This window comes from Falco naumanni, chromosome 14 (genome assembly GCF_017639655.2).
Source record: "Falco naumanni isolate bFalNau1 chromosome 14, bFalNau1.pat, whole genome shotgun sequence".
In the NCBI taxonomy this organism is placed as follows: Eukaryota; Metazoa; Chordata; class Aves; order Falconiformes; family Falconidae; genus Falco; species Falco naumanni.
Window position 1 is genome coordinate 2,087,250 of NC_054067.1, and position 18,638 is coordinate 2,105,887.

An 18,638-nucleotide genomic window follows, 5' to 3' on the forward strand; every position below is an offset into this window, starting at 1 on the left:
TAACATGGGCAGATCCTATTGTTTTATTTTTTTATTTGTATTTGATATAGGCATTTTATATCTGCATGGGCAGATCCTATTATTACGCTGCTGGATGAGCACACACATAAACAGACTGTTCTCCTAAACCTCACCATTGCAAACTTGTTACTTTACTCCATGACTATGTCCTTCAAGTGCTAGTCTTTCTGAAAAACCGTTTTGTTCCATTTTCCACTTCTTATGTGTCTCTGGAGCATGGCTGTACATGGAGACCAGTGGTGACTGATAGCTGGAAAAAAAATCCAGAATTTAAGTTTGCTGTTTCCTGTAGGCCACCAAAGGATGCATCTGGTAGTTCAGTTCAGGAGTGTCTATTGAAGCAGACTCCCAACTGCTTGCCTCTCAGTGATTGAATGCATTAATTGCTCTTAGTGACCCTAGGCAGTTTCACCTGAGACCTCCACACCATGCCCATGGGCTTGGCCACTCATTTAAGCTCTACCTTAAGCACTCAATCCTTTCTTGAGACACATGAGAGGAGTTCTGGTCTCCTGCTCGGCCATAGCTGTGCCTTTGCTTGGCTGTGGCCCTGCTGGGCTAGACACCAACCTGGGGCCTGATTTCCTTGCTTGACCTTGAAGCTGCCTCATCACCATAGGTCTGCTTGATGATCACAGGGCTGTGTCTGCCCTTGATGTGTAAACTGACTCACCTGCTTTACTTTGGATCTGCTTCATCACCACAAATGTGCCTAATGATCTGAAATCTAGCTGACCCTGGCCACCATCTCCAGACCTGGCCTGGACCTTTGCTTAGGCACTGTGGCATGGGGCGGGCAGGTGAGGCCCCATCCTGCCAACCAAGTTATCTCTGATAGTTGGATTGCTGTCTTTTAGAAAGCAGCCAGCCCTCACTGCACCTTGTGAAGCCAACCTAAAATGTTTTAACTAGTACTGGGTCCTCAGCACCATCTAATTCACTCCCTGTCTGTGCTCCTTCTGGGACTTGGTGGTGTGAGAGTAGACAAAATGCTGTGCAGAAAGCAGACATCTCCATTACATGTTACTTTCAGAAGTGCCTTAGCAGCGAAGTGCTACTGGAAGTTGTTGGACTTACACGCCATGAGCTGTGCTCAAGCTATGAGTCCCATACGGTCAGAGTTGGGGCACTCCAACACCAGAGCCAGCAAGTCTTAACCATTCAGTTAAAAAAAAATGAAGCTGCAGATTGCAGTGAGAAACTCTAAAGTGTGTTGCACTGTCCTGAAAGTTGTATGTATTATTATATGTTCTGTGATTGCTTTGTCTGAGGTTTGACACATATTGGTAAAATTATTCTCCGACTCTTTTCTTGCCAGCCGATGTCTCATCCTTCTCAACCGTCCCCACAAACGCCACCCTTCAAAGTCCTTGTGGAGAGATGTCGCTCCGAACCCCTCTCCCAGAGCACCCCAATGGGGCTGGACCAGGTGGGAGGGCGCATGCAGCACTTGCTCAGAAGACGTGGTGAGTAGCTTTGTGTTTTTGTCCCAGGTTTGTTTTCTGGTCTTTGCCTGTAAAGAAAGCCAAGGGCAATATGATTTGAAAAGTCAGAAATGAGGCTTGCATCCATGTTTCTTACAACCCAGGAGCCAGGTGAGGGAGCTCTGATAGCCTCATGCTAGGGAGTTTCTTGCTAGCTAATAAACTCTTTTTTGCATGCAGTGTATTTATGAAATAAGGGTATTTTTTTCTTTTTAATGTCTCCGAACATAGTCCATATAGTTACGAGAAGATGAACAGATAGGCACAGAAGGTGTAAAAGCTGTTCAGCAACTTCTGTGTGAGTTTTCATTTGGTAGTTTCCTTTTGGCTTTCTGTCCTCTTAGCAGCCTTTGTTGTGAGTACTTACATTTGGAGGTGGCAAGTGGTGATGGATACTGAGAGCACAACTCAAGTCTGATGTTTGTTTGGAAACACAGTAAGAAGTGAAGTTTTTTTTTTTTTTCTCCTGCGCTTGGTTAATCTTCCTGATCAAGAAGAGCATCTCGTAAGCCAAAGGCTATGATGAGCTATCCTCTGCATTTGTCCTGCTCAAAATGACGCTAGGGAGAACACTACAGAGTGTATTTGCTGGAAGGATCTTGTGTTGGCAGGTAAACAGGCTGGTGGTTGAATAGATGACATCATTCTTTGAACCTCTAATTAAAAAGATTGATAATTAGAGTAAGGAAATTGTTTCCTGAAGGGATGCTGCTGACACCAGGAATCCTGTGATTTAGCAATGGGCAAGTATGGGAATGCTGCCAGACTGTGCTGGCATTGCTCGGGAGCATGCTAGGGATCCAAGTGGTTAATGGGTGGTGGCAGCACATCAGGGTTAAGAACTAGAAAGGAAAAGGCAAAGTGGCTGCCTCTTTAATTGATGGTTCTTCTGTCGGGGTGCACACGTTTCTAGCACGTGGGGAATAACACATGCATCTCTCAATGTGAGCATTACTGTGTTTGCACGTCGCTCCTGAGTGCTACTATGTCGGCACATTGCCTCTGGAGCCTGGTAGCAGCCTCCTGCTATAATCGGCACTTGCACTACAGCTTGATTTTCTGCGAGTCTAGAAAGTGAAACGCGTGTTGCTAAAAATAACAGCAGGCTGCCTGCGTCAGCATCGTGTTTAGGAAATAGGTCTCAATGCAATCTCTCTCCCAGCAACGCTGGAAGAAAATCAGGATTGCTGCCCACCCAGCCATGCCAGGGCTGCAGCAGGGTCCCCACCTATTTGATGTGGGGGCAGGGAGCATGTTGTGTGTGTGTGTGTGTTTTACCCTGGTAAGTAAAAGTGACTTGAACCCTAGGAGCTGGGCTGTGGATCTCCACTCTCCCAAAGCCTGGGACCATTTACCCTTTGTTATCTGGTTTTAAACCCCTCAGGACTGACACAGTCTGAAACCTCTGCCTGGGTTAAAGGTGCATTGGGAAAAAGAAAATTAGTGTTGTGCATCTTTCAGGGAAGAATTCCAGAATTTCACTGTTTTCTGTCAATGTGTTTCTTCATGAGCAGGGTGACGAGCCTCCAGGGGATGGGAACACCCGTGGGTGTGTGTATGCATACCCAGGCACACGTATGTGCGCAGCCTGGACCACATGCACCTGCTGACAGGAGCCTGTGCTGGCAGCTGCTGTGGGTGCACATGAGTGGTACTCAGCTCCGTTTCCTTCCTCCCAGTGGCTGTCACTCCAGGGTAGGGGACATGAAGAATCTAACAGAAGAAGGGATTAAAATCTAACCTTGCCAAATGTGGGTGGAAAAACCCCAGTCTCACACAGAACGGCAGCTTCACCCCAGAAAAGGAGGGATAGGATGGGGAGCTGAAAATTTGGGTTGATTAGAAAAAAGTAGAGCTTAATTTTGAAATGTGAATTGCCAGCTCTCTTCCACCATTTGCCTCTTCTTTACAAGCTGTTTTGTGCTTGGGTATGTACCATCTGTAAGGCCAGGCTGAGGTTTGGTGTAAATGGGATTGCTTGCTTAAAGCTGGATCAGAATTGTATCTATGAGGGATTGGCCTGAAATGCTTGGGGTGAGAAGTAGCCCAGTTTCTTTGAAAAACAGCTTTTATGGACTTTTCCATTTTTGTTTTCTGCATAAATTTGAGGAGCTGTTTCTTTTTCAAGGCATTGCATCATATGGACCACAGCAACTGTAAAGCTGGGATTTCTGCAGGTCCAAACTGCAGGGGTGCTGTTAGCAGTTATGACCCAAGCAGCTATTGCACTTTTAATACTGGTGCATGCAGATGAGGTGCTTGTGCTGCTTGGTGCTCCTGGGAGAGTATTCTGGCTCCACACCCAGCTTGTCTGACCCTACCTGCTTACACCACCTCTGAATTTGGCTCTGGGCTCTTAGTTTGTGCCTGCGTTTTTGTAGTACCCAAGCTGCACTATTTTTCTTGTATCCCAAGAGCACTGAATAAAGCACCTAAATATACTCTCTGCTCTCTTTTTCTAAAGAAGAGGTTGAATGAGTCTCTTGCAAACAATTTTGTTTCTTTCATTTAAAAGAACAGCCTCCGCCCCCAGCCTGAGCTAAAGCACAGCATTTATCTTTTGTCATTCCTTTTTTTTTTCTTTTTTTTTTTTCCTGTGGATTTTATCCTGGCAGCTGAGAACGAACAGGCTTCAAAGACTCTGAAGGTGCGCGGGAACTGCAGGAACGGTGGACGTCGATGGAACCTCTTCAAGCCTGGAGCTGAGAAGCTGCAAATCAGTAGGGTAAGGTGTTTGAAATATGCCTCTGCCTGCTGCAGGGGTAGTATTTACCTGCTGCATGTTTAGCCTTGGTAACTAATAATATGCTTTATTAACAATATGCTTTACTAACAGCTTTCTGAGTCTGTGGTTCCTTCAGCCACAGACAGGGATTTTTATTAGAGTCATTTTGTAGCAATAAAAGAATAGGTGTATTATCCTTTGCCCCAGACTAGTTTCCCTTCAATGTATATTGGAGGCTTTATGGTCTAACAGAGGCATTGGGCCTCCCATTTCTTTGGCTGAATGTTCCTTGCAGGTGGAGGGAACTGTGATGTCTCAGATCACCTATATAGGTTTACTCTGTGGTTTTGGTGATTTTAATTTTTTTTTGTTTCCTCTTTAATCATGTGACCTTTGGGTTTGGTACTGCTGCCAGCACCATATCAGTGACAAATTCATATCACTGATTCTTTCCTGAAGTGTTTTGCAAATACAGGCACAATTTGCTTTGTTCCTTTTTTGTGAATGGTTCCTCTTGTAGAGGAAGTAAAAGCTGTTGTGGGCCTGAGGATGTCCATGTCTATTTCTGGGAAAAATTCAGAAAAAATGGCAAAAATTGTACCATTTGTCTGATATGTTTCCTTGCTTGGTTGGGCGGTTGTTTTTCATCTGTGCTGTGTTGTGTGTTTGAAGTATGGAGACCTTGGTTATTCCATGGTCTTGTTTCAGATTTGTGTTATTTATGAGTCTGGTTTCACTGGTATCCAACACATAAGGCTCTGGATTGTCCAAAACCCAATAGATTTGCTAGCTGGCATCTAATGTGATGCAGGAAGAGTCTTCTAGTGAAGAAGGCAGAAGAGGTTTAGCCCTTCTTGTTCCTCTAGGGCACACGAACAAAGGATGATCTGGGAGCCAGGAATTTCCCTGCTAGAATAAAGAGGGGGAACTGACCTTCTGCAGTTGTGTCTCAGTGGCTTTTTCCCTCCCTGTTACTGCCCTTCCTTACCAGTCCTTTATTGTATTATTTTTCCCTTTGATACCTGATGAGCTGCCTTCCTGAAATATGATTTCCAGGGAGGGGAGGGCCTGGCCTCTGTGTCTCTTTTTCCATCATACAAGCAGTAAGGTGGCATTAAGTGAGACTGACTTTTCCAGCCTGCTTGTGTTGGGTATTGGCTTCCAGGGAACACGTGCAGGGATGGACCACTGGTATTTCAGTCACTTGTGACTTTCTGGAATGCCATCTTGCATCACTTCTCTTTCCTGATTTTTTGTGGGCTGAGATACAAGCCAGAGGATATATAGACAAGGATTTCAGCCCTTCCTTTTCTCTACCTTCCCTTTTGGGTCCTACTTTACTTCCCAGATGTAGACTGCTACCTTTGTCTCAGGAAGGCTGTTTCAGTTAAGGCATGCTGAACATTTAAGCTCCTGGAAGATAAAATTATCCAAATCCAATAGAGTTGTTTGTCCTCAGGGCCAGAATAAAGGCAGGCTACTGCAGAGCTGCTGTTGCAGCAATGAAGTATCCTCTCATACAGTCTGCAAGCCCTACCTCAGAGTGTCATCATGTGTGTTATTCATATAAACCATTTCTATGTTCAGGATCTGGTGCTGACCAGTGCATGATATGTTTGGTCTACCTTGATTAATCAAGCAATTTCTTAATCTTCTAAGAGGAGCCATATGTTTTGCAGCCTCCATAGCTGTCCTTCAGGCCCTGCTTGGAAACCAAGGTGCTATTCCATTTTGACACAATATTGCTACTGAATATATGAGAAAAAAAACGGTCTGTGTTCTGAGTCATCTCAATAAAACGAGACCTGTTTCTGATTACAAATAGAGCCTGACATTAAAGCACCCTTACAAAGGCAGCAGAAAAATGAAACTTCAGCAAACCAAAAATACTGCCAAGTTTGGCAAGGGTTAGTTAAGAAACTTTGCTTCTGCAATGGTGATACCTAGGAAGGAAGTGGAACTGGAAAGGGAAGCAAGCTTCTCATGAGCACAGAGACCTGTGTGTGATGTTCAGCTCTGACACACGTATGCCAAAGGCCCGTACATCACTGGGACAGAGAATTGGTTTTGGGTGCTGATCAAGATGCCCTTGGAGACTTGTTCAGTGCTGCCATTAGGCAGGTTGTTGCTCAGCCTGAATTACAACAAACAGGCAGGTGTGAAGCCTGTGCTGGGGTTTATAAGTACTGCAAGAGTAGAATATATACATGTGGCTTACAATAGCAGTGCTGGAAAATTCATCTGTTGCATCTGCCCCAAGCCGAGTGAAGATCTACAGGTCTGTAAAGCCAGAAAGATATTTCTTCTTTGGAAAGATTTATAAATTTGAGGTAAGATTTGTGGGCTTGGGTATCTCTTGTCAGGTGTGTTCATTGACAGATGACAACCAGTCGGGTGGCAGAGCTAGCACAGTGATTTATACTTCCAAACCAGAGGCCAGGCTTCTGCAGAAACTAAGCCTGATCTTGAATGGGAACGTGTGAGGTGGAAAGAGAGCAAGAGGAGACCAATGAAGTGTCAGGCTTGTCTTAGCAGCATTGGTGCCATCTTGGCCTTTGGAGAGATGTGGGTTGTTGTGCAAAAAGAGTATTGGTATCACTCTGTCATGCAAAAATACAGCTGCCTTGTGAACCCTTGGAGGCTGCTTGTTCTTTGCTCTGTGCAATGTGGAGATTTTGGCAAGAAAGCTTTCCCCTGTTCCCCTCCCCTCCCCTCCCCTTCCTCTTTTTTTTATTTGGCTAGAGTTGTATATGTGATTTAGAAACAGCATCTCTTAACTACATGTTGGCCCAGAAGTCTGGGCTGAGAGGTTGAACCTAAGCCCAAGGAGGAAGTCCCCTTGTCAAGACCACTGTTTGTCACTATTGTTTGTCACATCTGGTAATGGCATCCATCATTTTGCAGCTGGCTGCATCTTGATCCATCTGCTCAGAAAGCAGGGATGGCACTTGCAAAAGTAAGTGGTGGTTGCAGGAAAGGATAGAAGGGCAAGATTCTAATCCTGTTCTCCATCTCACCTTCATCCTAGGAGTGCACATGAGCATGCACAAACCTGTGTGTTTTCTTACTGCTCATGGCTCTCTTCTTCTGTCAGTCACTCCCAAGCTGTCCCAACAAGTGAGTGTCTGCAAGTCTGGGCACAAGCTTTAGGAATTTTCTATGGAGTAGGTAAGGTTTATTGTTCCCGCTTTGTAGGTGAGGTGAGAATAAGAAAACTGAAGCACTAGAGGGTGGTACATGTAGAGCCATGCAATGGTTTTTTTTTTTTTATTTCTCTCCTAATTTCAAGGAGCAGGAGAAAAGTAAGTTGGGTCAAACTGAGGCAACTTTTAAAAGCTTTCAGTATTTTTTTTTTCCAGAAGTACACTTCTCAGCCTGGAAAAAACTCTGAATTGAAACAGTTTGTGTGCAAAGCATTTTATTTTAGCACTTGGGTCACTTAGAGCCTTTGGGTTTATGGGACCAGTTTGGCACGATTGATACCAACTTGTGTAGGACCTCAAGGTGCCCAAAAATGTGGCTTTGCTGCAGCAGACTCCTGAAACACCAAAGAGTAACTTGAAAGGCTGCCCTAGCTCTGAACAGGGCCCTTGGCATCTGTCACGCTTCTGTGATTTACCCTCAGGCAGGTTCTGCCAGGTGAGACATGGCTGATCCCTGGGGACAATGGACAAGGGGAGAAAGGAGTTACTTTCTCTAGCCCCAGAGCAATTCTGGGAGATGCTTTATGGTCTGGATGCCAGAAGCAGAGGATTACAGTCCCATCCTGGATTGACTTTGTTCTGACCCAAATCACCCACCTCTGCTGCTGTTTATGAAGGCACTTGTTGCTTCTAGTTTGCTGTCCAGTCCAAGTCGTCTCAGCTCTTTCCATAGGCGAGTGCTGTGGGGACATGCTCCAGAAGGAGGTGCAGCCCATCCTAAAATCAGAACCATCCTCTCAGTGTGTGGAGGCATGTGTGGGTTGATTCTATCTTATCTGTGACTAGAGATTTAAATTTTTTAGCTTAGCAAAGATGATTGTAAACAATCCTGTGCTCTTGCTACTTTTCCCCTTTCATGCCCTGTGTGCTCTTAAATGTATATGATGGAGGATGTATAAAACTTAAATGTATATGATGGAGGAGGCCACCATCTAATTAATAAGAATGGAAGCTTTGCATGAAAGCCAGCTTCTTTGACATCCTCTGTACTACTAATAGGTAGTCCAGCTGTGTAACAGTGTTGAATATTCACAACCGCCCACTAACCCAGTCTGTCCTTTCTCCTTTCTAAGTCATGAGCTGTTTTCAGAGGCTGGTGGGGCGTTGCCATTGCAATGATGGTGGATGTATGAGTTCACAGCTCCCCAAAGCTAATTCCCCACTGGTGTGTTTATAAGTAACAGGAAATTCAAACAATGTGCAGCGTCCAGGAGAACAAGAGTGAAGGGAACGGAGTGAAGGAGAGGTTGATTTGGGTTCTCTTGCTCACGCTGTTCTGCAATGAATAGGGAACACTGCTTGATATTCAGTACCAGCTCTCCTGCTTTCTATTTTTATCTTATAGCGTAATGCTGAGTGAGCATTTTGTTTAGTAGGGTTATTTTTTTTTCTATGTGAAATGTGTCCTGCACCATATTTCTCTTGCCTTGCTACTTAGGGGAGGAAGGGGGTGTGGCAGGATCATGGACTGCTGCATTCTGGTACGTGAGCTGTATTTAATCGTTGTCATTTTTCAGTCCTTCTGTCCATGTGAATCGGCTGATAGAAAAGCATAGTCCCATGGCTTTCCTAGTGCTAATTAGTTTAAATATCAGTGTGGTGGTTACGAGAGGTTTATATGCACATATGAGGGCTGCCAGGAAAACACATGCTCTTTGAATCTCTCTCCCTAATTCAGTACTTCTGCTGGCAGGCTATGCCTGATCTGTATATTTTTTGGGGGAGGTTGTTTTATATCTTGATAAACTTACTATGCTGCTCTACTTAACAGTGCTCTGAAATCTTGTTGTAGTTTTTTCCATTGCTTTCCTCCATGAAGCCACTCTTAGGCATTTATAAGTTTTTTTTACAAGTTCTGAAAAACTCTGTGCAGTATTGTTATATATATAAAAAAAAATATCAGCTTGCTCATTCAAGGAGGAAACAGCAATTCAGTCCAGGCTGACAGATCCTGATGCCCCTGTCTCAGAGCCTCATCACTTTCTAATGCATATATGGTCCCCATCTGTCTGCGTGAAGTGTGCTCAGCAAGGCTGTCTGAATTAGTGGGGTTTGCAGCAGTGGGCAGCCTTTTAAGCACCTGAGGTCTGATGTGTCTAATCCGATTTAGTTTATGAACTGGTCAGAGCACAGAGAGCATTGAATGAATGTGTATAGTCTCCGGTGAACTCTAGGTCATCCCTAAACCCATTTGCATCCATTTCGCATGAATGGACTGTGCTTTGAACTTGTTCCCCAGTGACTGCAGTGAGTATTAGTGCAAAATGCACTTTAGGATTCCTAGTACCAGAAGTGAGCAGTACTTACAAACTTACCATGCTCTGGTTATTTTGTCTTGCTTAGAAATAACATTTAGAGAGTGCTGTGGTTTTGTAAGAGCAGTGCTGGGGGGCATAAGCCTTGTTGGTGTTACACCAAGAGTGCCATAGCATGGGTGTTTCTCCACCATCCACCACACCTGGGGACAGACAGGGCTTCAGTGAGTATGAATCCATCCAGGAAGAAACTTGAAATAATGAAATGGTGAACTTCTGAATTCTGGGTAGCACAAGAGAGAGATTTGAAGTTCCAGGCTTAGAAAAGGTTCTCAGCTGTTTAGAGGTTACATGTAAGCCTGTATTAAGAAGAATCTCAGCTTCCAGTTCATGATGGTCTTTGGTGCAATTGGACCTTGGGGTGTTTTCTGTGCAACTGCAGGTGGTAGGTACTGCATCCCACATAGTATTAGATGCATGTATAATGGTGACTGTACATAATTACCTCTTCTAAAGTTCAAATTAAGCTCTCTATCCTCATCTTAAATATCAGCTTGGAATAGTGCCTTTTCCCTATTGCTCAGTAGTTCTACCTTGATTGCTCTGCTTCAACTCATTGCTCAGCTCTGTCACTGTTTCACTCTGGGATATGGTTCATACAAAAGAAGCTTTAATGTAAACTCAATTTGTGTTGCATTGCTAAAACCTTAATGACATTTTGCTTGGCAGCAGTATATAGTCTGTGTGGTTTGCCCTTCCCCAGTGCACTATGTTCTCAATAAACTGAAGTCCGTGGTAGGTGTAGCATGAAAAATCTCTGAGTAAATATTGGAACAAATGCTTTTGTAGTGCTTCCTAAGCTCTGGCTGCATTTGTGATTCAAGGCCACTGCAGTGTCACCTGTATTTAGCTGAAAGGGAGCTAAATTTGGGAGGGAGAGGCAAAAGCACAGGTCATACGTAGCTTTAAAAACTCTTGTGTAGCCGCTAAGATGTGATTCTGAGATGCATCTTCCACACAGAAGTGCTGCTGAAGCCACTGGTCACTGGCTAGGTGAATACATCCAGAAACTCATCAAGGAATGAAGGGGAAGGAGTTACCATGTATGTGGCTCCCTGTACTCTCAGAGATGAGGTCCAGAGCGCTTCACTGCATCATCAGACTGACATGGCCAAGGGCAATTCCCCTTTGGCTCCAGTGATGGAGAGCTGCAGTGTGATGGTGGGAGGGCTGTTCTTAGGTTCCTGTGGTGTTGTGAGCTGTGTGCAATACCATGCTGTGTCCAAAGCCCTTGATTTGTTTCCATTGACAGCCTGGAAGGAAGATTTGGGACCATCCCTTCTGTTCCTTTCCTCAGCCTATCTAATCTGATGATACTCGTGTCATGTGGAGGGGATGTGTTGATAAAAAACAAATACAGTGCACATAGCCACACTGCTGTGATGCTTTGATTGGCATGTGGAAATGTGGCACTTGCAGGGAAGGTGCAGTTACTTTGGCTGGATTTTGCTCTGTGCTTTGAAATCAAGAAGCTGAAGTAGGGTTTGGGTATCAAACTGCCACTACCTAGTACCACAGATAGGAATAAATATTCTAATCTTGTCCCTGGTTTTGTCCTATGGAATTACAGTGGTTTTCATACCTGAATTAAACTTGGGCCATTAACCCACCATAGTGCTTGTACTTGGAGAATGATGAGTATAAAATTAACAGAATGAGGAGCTGCAAAGGGAAGCTAGGTATTATATTAGTGAAATCACGCAGCCTGCAATGAGCTCTTTGACGAATCAGGGGAAACTTCATCTCTTAATGGACCACACAGAATATAAAGAATAATTCCCCTAATAAATCTCTTTCAGTCTCTAATATCTAGGGAAATATATTATCCTGTTGTCCAAAAACCTTGAAAGATCAGTCTTACCTGAACAAGAATAGACATTTCGTGTTAGCTTTGTCTGGTGTGATAGGATCAGCAGCTGCACCCCTGTGCAACTGGAAAAAGGGTGGAATAATGGCTGGTTGCAGTACTACTGTTACCAGTATTAAATACCATTTGCCATCACAGTACCAAGACAAACTCTGCATCAGCAGGATGCATTGCAGTGTCCTTTGAAGAGCAGGAGAGGCTGCAAGCCTGAACCACCATAAGACAGTATCAGAGAAACCACCCCCTTGTCTGGGACACAGCACCAGACCTGTGGCCATTGGCGATCACCTTCAGGGGGGTCTCTGGCTGCTGGCCTTGAACCACTCTTGCCCTCAGCTGTGGATTTAACTTACACTGGAGAGCTGCTTGGGCTCTGGTCACTTCTCAAGTCAAGATGTATTTTCCTGTAAATCTACATGCTAATCAAGTGTTGTCTTCTGCAGTTCTGCTTGTCTGCTGTTGCTTTGTGTGGTGGTCTCAAATGTAGGGTTTCTCCTCAGTGATGCTATATATGATTTGGTAAGAAAAAGTGAAGCAAAATAATTACTGCAAGCCAGAAAAGGCCAGCTGTAAACCGCAGCTGGAGTGGGATGCCCAAGAAGCAGATGCCTGCAAGAGAGATGAGTCAGTACTGAATGATTCCCCTGTACACTCCTCCTCATACAAGAACTTACATATCTTAAAGAGAAATAACTCCACCACTGCCCTTGGTATGATGGATGCTCCTTAGCTCTTGGTCTCTTGACATGCTTCCAAATTTTTAGGTGAGTTTAGCCTTGCTTGGAGAAACAAGCAGGTCCCAATGCAGCCACGCAGTGACCTGGGACTGTCTTTTGAAGAGACTTTCTATGCTGTAGGGGTACTTGGTGTCTCTGAGATATTTAGATGTGGAAGTGGATACATCAAATCAGTGTCAGCATAATGCTGGGGAAGGGACTGAGCTGAATAGTGAACAGCACGTTGCCAGGCAGTGACAGGGCTGCCTGGTTGCAGTTGTCTTTTGGGCACTTAAATGGGCTACAGTCAGGTGATACTCTCTAGAAAGCAGGGAAAACAAAGAGAAAAAGGTAAATTAAAGCTTTTCAAGGGTTCACTGTAGCAGTGATGCGCTTTGGTGTCTTGGCAGTGATGTCCCTGGAATTGTACAGGGCAATGCTGACAGAAGCTGTCTTGTGGGATTGCCGTTATCTTGTGTTGACTCCCAGATGGTCAGCTGTGTGGGCCACTGCTGGCTTGATCACCTCTGGGAGATGTCTTTGCACTATGACAGACCTGGGCTGTGTTCTGCAGTGAGGCTTTCAGCTCCACAGCAGCTCCATGAAATGGTTAAGAAGCTAATGCAGTCTTTTGCAAATGGGTATGTTATTTTGTCTCCATCAAGCCTGCTGAACAGTGTACTGTCAGGTGTTCTCCCTGTAATTGCACTTTGTGGTGCTTGCTGTGTAATTCCCCTGCTGAAATATAACACAGCACAATTGGCCAGCCAACGCTGTGAGTGGAGCTCCCAGGATGTGTTGTTTCAGTGCAGGGTTAGAGAGATGTTTCTAGACTCTCCTCCCATCTCTGGCAGCTCAGTGATTTGTGCAGGTGAGAAATTTCTTCCTAGAGATGAGGAGGGAGAGCTATTCCCCACCACAGTCTCTGTCCCTTCTCTTTACCACAGTCAGCGTTTGTAAGGGATTGAGCTGCTCAGGGTCTTGTGTTGTTCATTTATCTGTGTGTAACCTAAGCCAAAGAGTATGTAGAGTGAAATGCCTGAAGCCCTTTCAAAGTTTAAGGGGTGGGTAAGGGTGGTGGATGGGGGAGGAAGATAGTGAATGGAGATGTCTCAAGTATAAACTGAGCAGTAATCCTGCCCAGATGTGAAGTTCTTGCTCAGGCAACACCATCCCGAGAAACAAAGCTTTGGCTGGAAGTGAAGTAAGAACCTGAAACCCTTGTACTCTCAAAATAAGGATGTGCTAAAACAGAAATGGTCAATTCTCCTGGCTCAGTCAGCTGCGCAGATTAGGAAAATGTTCAGTCCCACCTCTACAGCATTTTGCAGTGACAAAGTTGTTACAGAAGTGGATTCTGTCTGTCTTTTGCCAGTGGTTGGGGACTGGACAAGAAGAACCAGTGGTTAGATCTTTTTGTACACATGATTTATTTCCCCATATTCTTTATTAGGACCATCTTTTTCTCTTCTAAGATATCTCACTTTTATTTTTAACACTGGACAAATATCAAATATTTCTCAAGAGAGATCTGTGCTTACAGCTCAGTTTTGACAGTTGAGAGTAGTCCAACTGACATACTCGCTTCATCTGAAATGCTGCTATTTTGAGCTCTGCTTTTGTTTTTAACCATCAGCGATAAGTTTGCATTTCCTATGGATGATATTTTGGGTTGACGTGAGTTGTTACAAATCAGGTCTACAGTGGCTCTGGCTGTAGTGTTGAAAACTCCACAGTGTAAAATGGTTATCTTCTGTATGAGTTTTGCTTTCTTTTCTGTTTTGATACTCTTTCACCCAAAACAGAGAAGAATTATATCCATATCCCAGCTGGATATCACTAAACAATTTGGTTTATGTCTTGCTGAAGCATTTTATAAGTGCTTTTGCAGAAAGACTTTTTTTCCTCCTTTTTTCTTTTCTTTTTGCCCTTAAGATAAAGGCAAACTGAACTTTACAGGCACATCTTCAGGAATCGGACATTTTACAGCTATTATTTTGCAAACTATTAGAGCGGCAGATCATGAGGTGGGAACCCAGTTATGCAAACAAAGCCACGTCACTCTCAGCCAGAAATAGCTTCAGTACATGTGCATTAAGGTGGAAACACAGGCCTTTGGTGTACATACAGCAAACATTGTTGGGAGGGAGGCGAGAGGGGAAGCTGCAGCTTTTTGTTTAGAGTCGCTCAGGAGATATTTAGAGAAAGTGTCTTTTCCAGAGATGAGCAGAGTATTGCTGCTTATAATTTCAGTGGGGTAGGAGTTACTGCCTTTCTTATACAAGAAGGGGACTAGGGTTTTGAGAGGTGGCACTCCATTCCCAGGGGTGGTGTTAATTTTTAACATAGAGGTCCCACACAGAGCATGAAGAAATACTGGAGAACAGTTAAAAAATAATTTCTTTCCTTTTCTTCTTCTACTCAGTCCATCTCTAGCACAGTGAAGGCCTCTTTGTTTCTGCAGTCTCCTGTGATTCTTGGATAGCCCATCAGTTCCTTACTGTGGGAGATGGTTTCATAGGTTGTTGCAGAGACGTTTCCTTTGCTACCTTAGCTTAAGTCTTCATCTGTTTTCATTTCAGCCTCATCCAGTACTGCATTGCCCTAAATAATTTTGAGATCATCCTACTAACTATTTGCTGTGTACTTAGAGACATGCTACCTGTTAATTTTACTGGGTATTTGCAGCAGGGATATGGTCTGGCTTCCTTTAATATGCTGCCCGTTACTCTCTACCAGACTTAAACTTTTTTCTTTCTTCTATAGTATTGCTACACTGAGCTCCCTTTGCAGCGATGTGTTTAATTGCAGTTTGTAATCTAGGAGATTGTGTAGTGTTTCTGGCCCAAGATACAGTTTTAGGTAAATAAAAGAGATAAAGTAGGAACTTAGGTATGGAAAATGCAGCTTATAGGTGTACAGATGTAGTTTCCATGGGATTAAAGCCTCCTTTTTATGAGGACTTGCAATTTCTTATCTCATAATACTTTTCTGGGATGAGTCGAAAGGGGCCTATAAAGTTGAACAAAGGCTTCCCATCTTCTGTAATGGGCAAAGTGTTTCCCAGGCACTGTTCATTACCTATTCCTCATAGATGTTTTTTGTCTTAATTAGAAATTGTGTTCAGATTATCTCTATATTCATCCAGAATTGCGAGTGCCTATCGGAATATCTTACTTAATGTGTTCAAATAAGAGTTCTCTATTCCTGCTCCTCTTTCCACAGGTATATATAAACTTTTTCTCCTGCAAAAATTTCCAACCACAGATTTTTATTGTTTAGTTACCCCTTTCAAGTTTTGTTATAGGTATGTGTCTGTTTCAACCATTAGGATGCTTTGCTTCTTCCAAACTTGAATGTTTTCCAAACAAGATTCCTAAGCATGTTGTTGTTTAGGTTGTGCCAGTTGAGTATTGCTGTATTCTGAAATAGCTGACCTCAGCTGAACATCAGCATGCACAGCTACACAGAAAGGGGAGATTAGTGCCGATTTATTGGCCTGTCAATTAAATAAGAGCACTAGGATTCTCACTGCATGGCTGAGAGGTTAAGTATTGTGGTGGCAGCAAAAGATCAGATTTCTTAAATGTAACTCTCGTTTCTATACATTTATGTTTAATTAAAATATTCCTACATCCTGCACTCTTCAACATTAATTCTGAGATTTATTTTGAACCATTGCCAGGGGAATACATTGTTATGGCATCCTCTTTCCACATCTATTAGCAGGAAGAGGATAATTGAGGAAATCTCACACAGATTTAATTGGGGACTGAGGGCAGGAGCAGGGAGGGGGAGAAACACAACACAGAAGTAGGTCAGAAGTTTGGCGGTGGGTAACTCTTGCTTGTCGCTGAGCAGTTGAGCTGAGCGGCGCTGTTGTAGGCAGCTGTGGGTCTGCTGTGATTTTGGGGTTAACCAGGTAATTGATGGTGGTGCGAAAGGAGTTGCCTCCCATATAGCTTACATAATTTGTCCCATATAGGCCGGTGCAGGTCCAGTCATCACTGGCACCGAGCATGGTGCAGCCGCCTCTGCAGGAGTCACAAGGGCGGGCAGTGATCCCTCGTGGCTTTGTACAGAATGGGTAAGGAAATGGGGGTGGCTGAGAGCAGTTCAGCCTGATTTGGGGGCAGGCTTTGTGCAGTTTTAAGCTCTAGTCAGGAAGGCAGGCTTTGCGCGCACTCTATTCTGCAGTAGCCTGTGACACGCTGGGAAGCAGCATCCTTGCAAGGATGAGTCCTGGGCCATGCAGGGAATGTGTAATCCCTTTGCACCCTTGTCAGCCCCTCCAGTTGCCCTGTTAGAGCCATGGCTTTTGTGCTGGCAGCAACACTTCTGCAGCCTCGGAGTCAGGGTCAGGATCATCTTCCAATTATTATTTCATTATTTGCTTTTTTGCCTGATGTGGCTGCAACATGTGGCAATGTTCTGCAAATCTACATTAAGTGTTCCTTTTGCTGATGACGCTTTTGCTGTCTGGTTAGATCCATGTGCTAATCTCTGGATGCACAGTACAGATACTGAAGCAGTCCGCTTTCAAAAACCTCATGAAGCTGCAGTCTTTTGGTCAGGGCTCTAAAAATGTGCTGATTTTCCTTGAGACACTGCTCTGTTTTCTTGACCCATGGTCTAGTGGCTCCTCCATCCAGCTTTTAGACTCCAAAGTCCCACTTGCAATGTAAACTTTGGGTCTATACTTTGGACTTACTTTTTGTTGTCCACCTGGACATTCCCTAAGGCAAACCTGTACCACATATGGCCTGTGGACTGGGCTGCACCCCCATAGCAGGTTCCTACCCCCTGTGACATGCTGACACACCAGCATGACTGTCTGCATGTCCCATGAATCGACTTGGGATGCATGGATAAGACACCCTGTAACCAGCAGTACATGGGATTTGCGTGAGTGTTGAGGGTACCTCTTCCAGGGGCAGCATCAAGCTGAGGACATGTGAAACCTGGCCTGGGAATGTGACAGGCAAAAGCAGCAGAGGGGAAAAACCCACAGTGCTTGTGACTGGCAGTCTTTCTAGCAGCTTATTTGTGGTCTTTAACAGCCCACCCCATGTGCTGCTGGAGGTGTGGGCAGGAATGGGTTAGAGCTGCCATACAGCCATGAGATAAACAGCAGATAATCACAGTAAATGGTCTTATTCTTTGATATCATCTTCCTGACTCACTGTGTGATACTGGAAAACTGGTATCTTTTGTCATACTTAAGCATTCCCATCCCTAGAAGGGGCAACATGGCACTGGCCTCTGTGCAGCAGCATTGTGTGACTATAACATCCTGGTTGTTTAGATGTAAGGGATGATGTGTATCAAAATGTTTAATTTGGTTTTCTGCTGCTGAGATTGCATTGCTTGATGCAGTTGTGTCCTTTTGTCCCTTGGGATTTTTTTGCAGCCTGGGGGAAGTACAGCACCATTGCTTTAGGGGAAGGCCAGCAGTGTTGCTGTATGGCACAAGCTCAGGATTTGCTGGCTGGGATCACTGTGTCCAGGGATGCTCAGGGTTAATGAGCAGAAAGAGGCTGCCACAGGATGGCCTGTGGAGTTTGCCCAGCACCTGGGAGGAAGGGATGAACACCACATGCCAGAGGGCAGCTGGGCTGCCCAGGATGGTGCAGTGACGACCGGGAGCAGAACCGGGTGCACTTTCCTCATTGTCTCCCAGAACTGGAGCTGGGCAAAGTCCGTGGCTGGTGCCTTTCCCTGTGGTTTAGCTCCAAGCTGGGAGCAAAACAGCTTGAGAGATACCTGTGCTGTGTGTTTGTTGTTGAATATAGCTTTGTGGCCCCCAGTTGGGACTGAGCCTGTCATTTTGAGCTTGTGCAAACAGTAAGAAGCAGTGTTTGCCCTAAAGAGCCCACAACACAAACACAGACAGACACTTTCTAATAGACAAAGCAAAAAATAAGGGCTTTAATTACAACCTTGACTATTTTTACTGGGTTTCCTGAAAGCCTCTTTGACCAGCATTGCCAACCTAAAGCATCAACAAATACAGTGCTGGCTTAGAAACTGGTGTAATTAAGAAGTACAAACACACGGAAAAGGGTGGAGGTTATTTGCCTCTTTTTTTGAGCCTGGAGGGAGTCTCTTCACAAGCTTTTCCAACTAGTTACATAGAGCAGAAACTTTTTCAGCTGGTAATAAAAAAAGAAGAGAAATTATTCTCATGGTGGCAGCAGGTCACAGACTTGTTTCTTAGGTCATAATATGGGGCAAACCCAGCCTGCCACTTGGGGGTTTGCTGCCATACTTTACTGCCCAGGTTTTTGGGTTTCTTTCCTCTACTGCT

General features: G+C 44.4%; 1 protein-coding gene across 2 annotated transcripts in view; it reads left to right on the forward strand.

The window, feature by feature from the left end:
* The window catches only part of ARHGEF9 (Cdc42 guanine nucleotide exchange factor 9), a 221,944-nt gene that overhangs the window by 37,346 nt on the left and 165,960 nt on the right, over window positions 1-18,638 (forward strand). For both annotated transcript variants that reach the window (XM_040614135.1, XM_040614134.1), the window contains exons 3-4: window positions 1,340-1,487; window positions 4,121-4,230. In XM_040614135.1, the coding sequence (XP_040470069.1) occupies window positions 1,340-1,487; window positions 4,121-4,230 (258 nt within the window). The remainder of the gene's footprint in view (window positions 1-1,339; window positions 1,488-4,120; window positions 4,231-18,638) is intronic.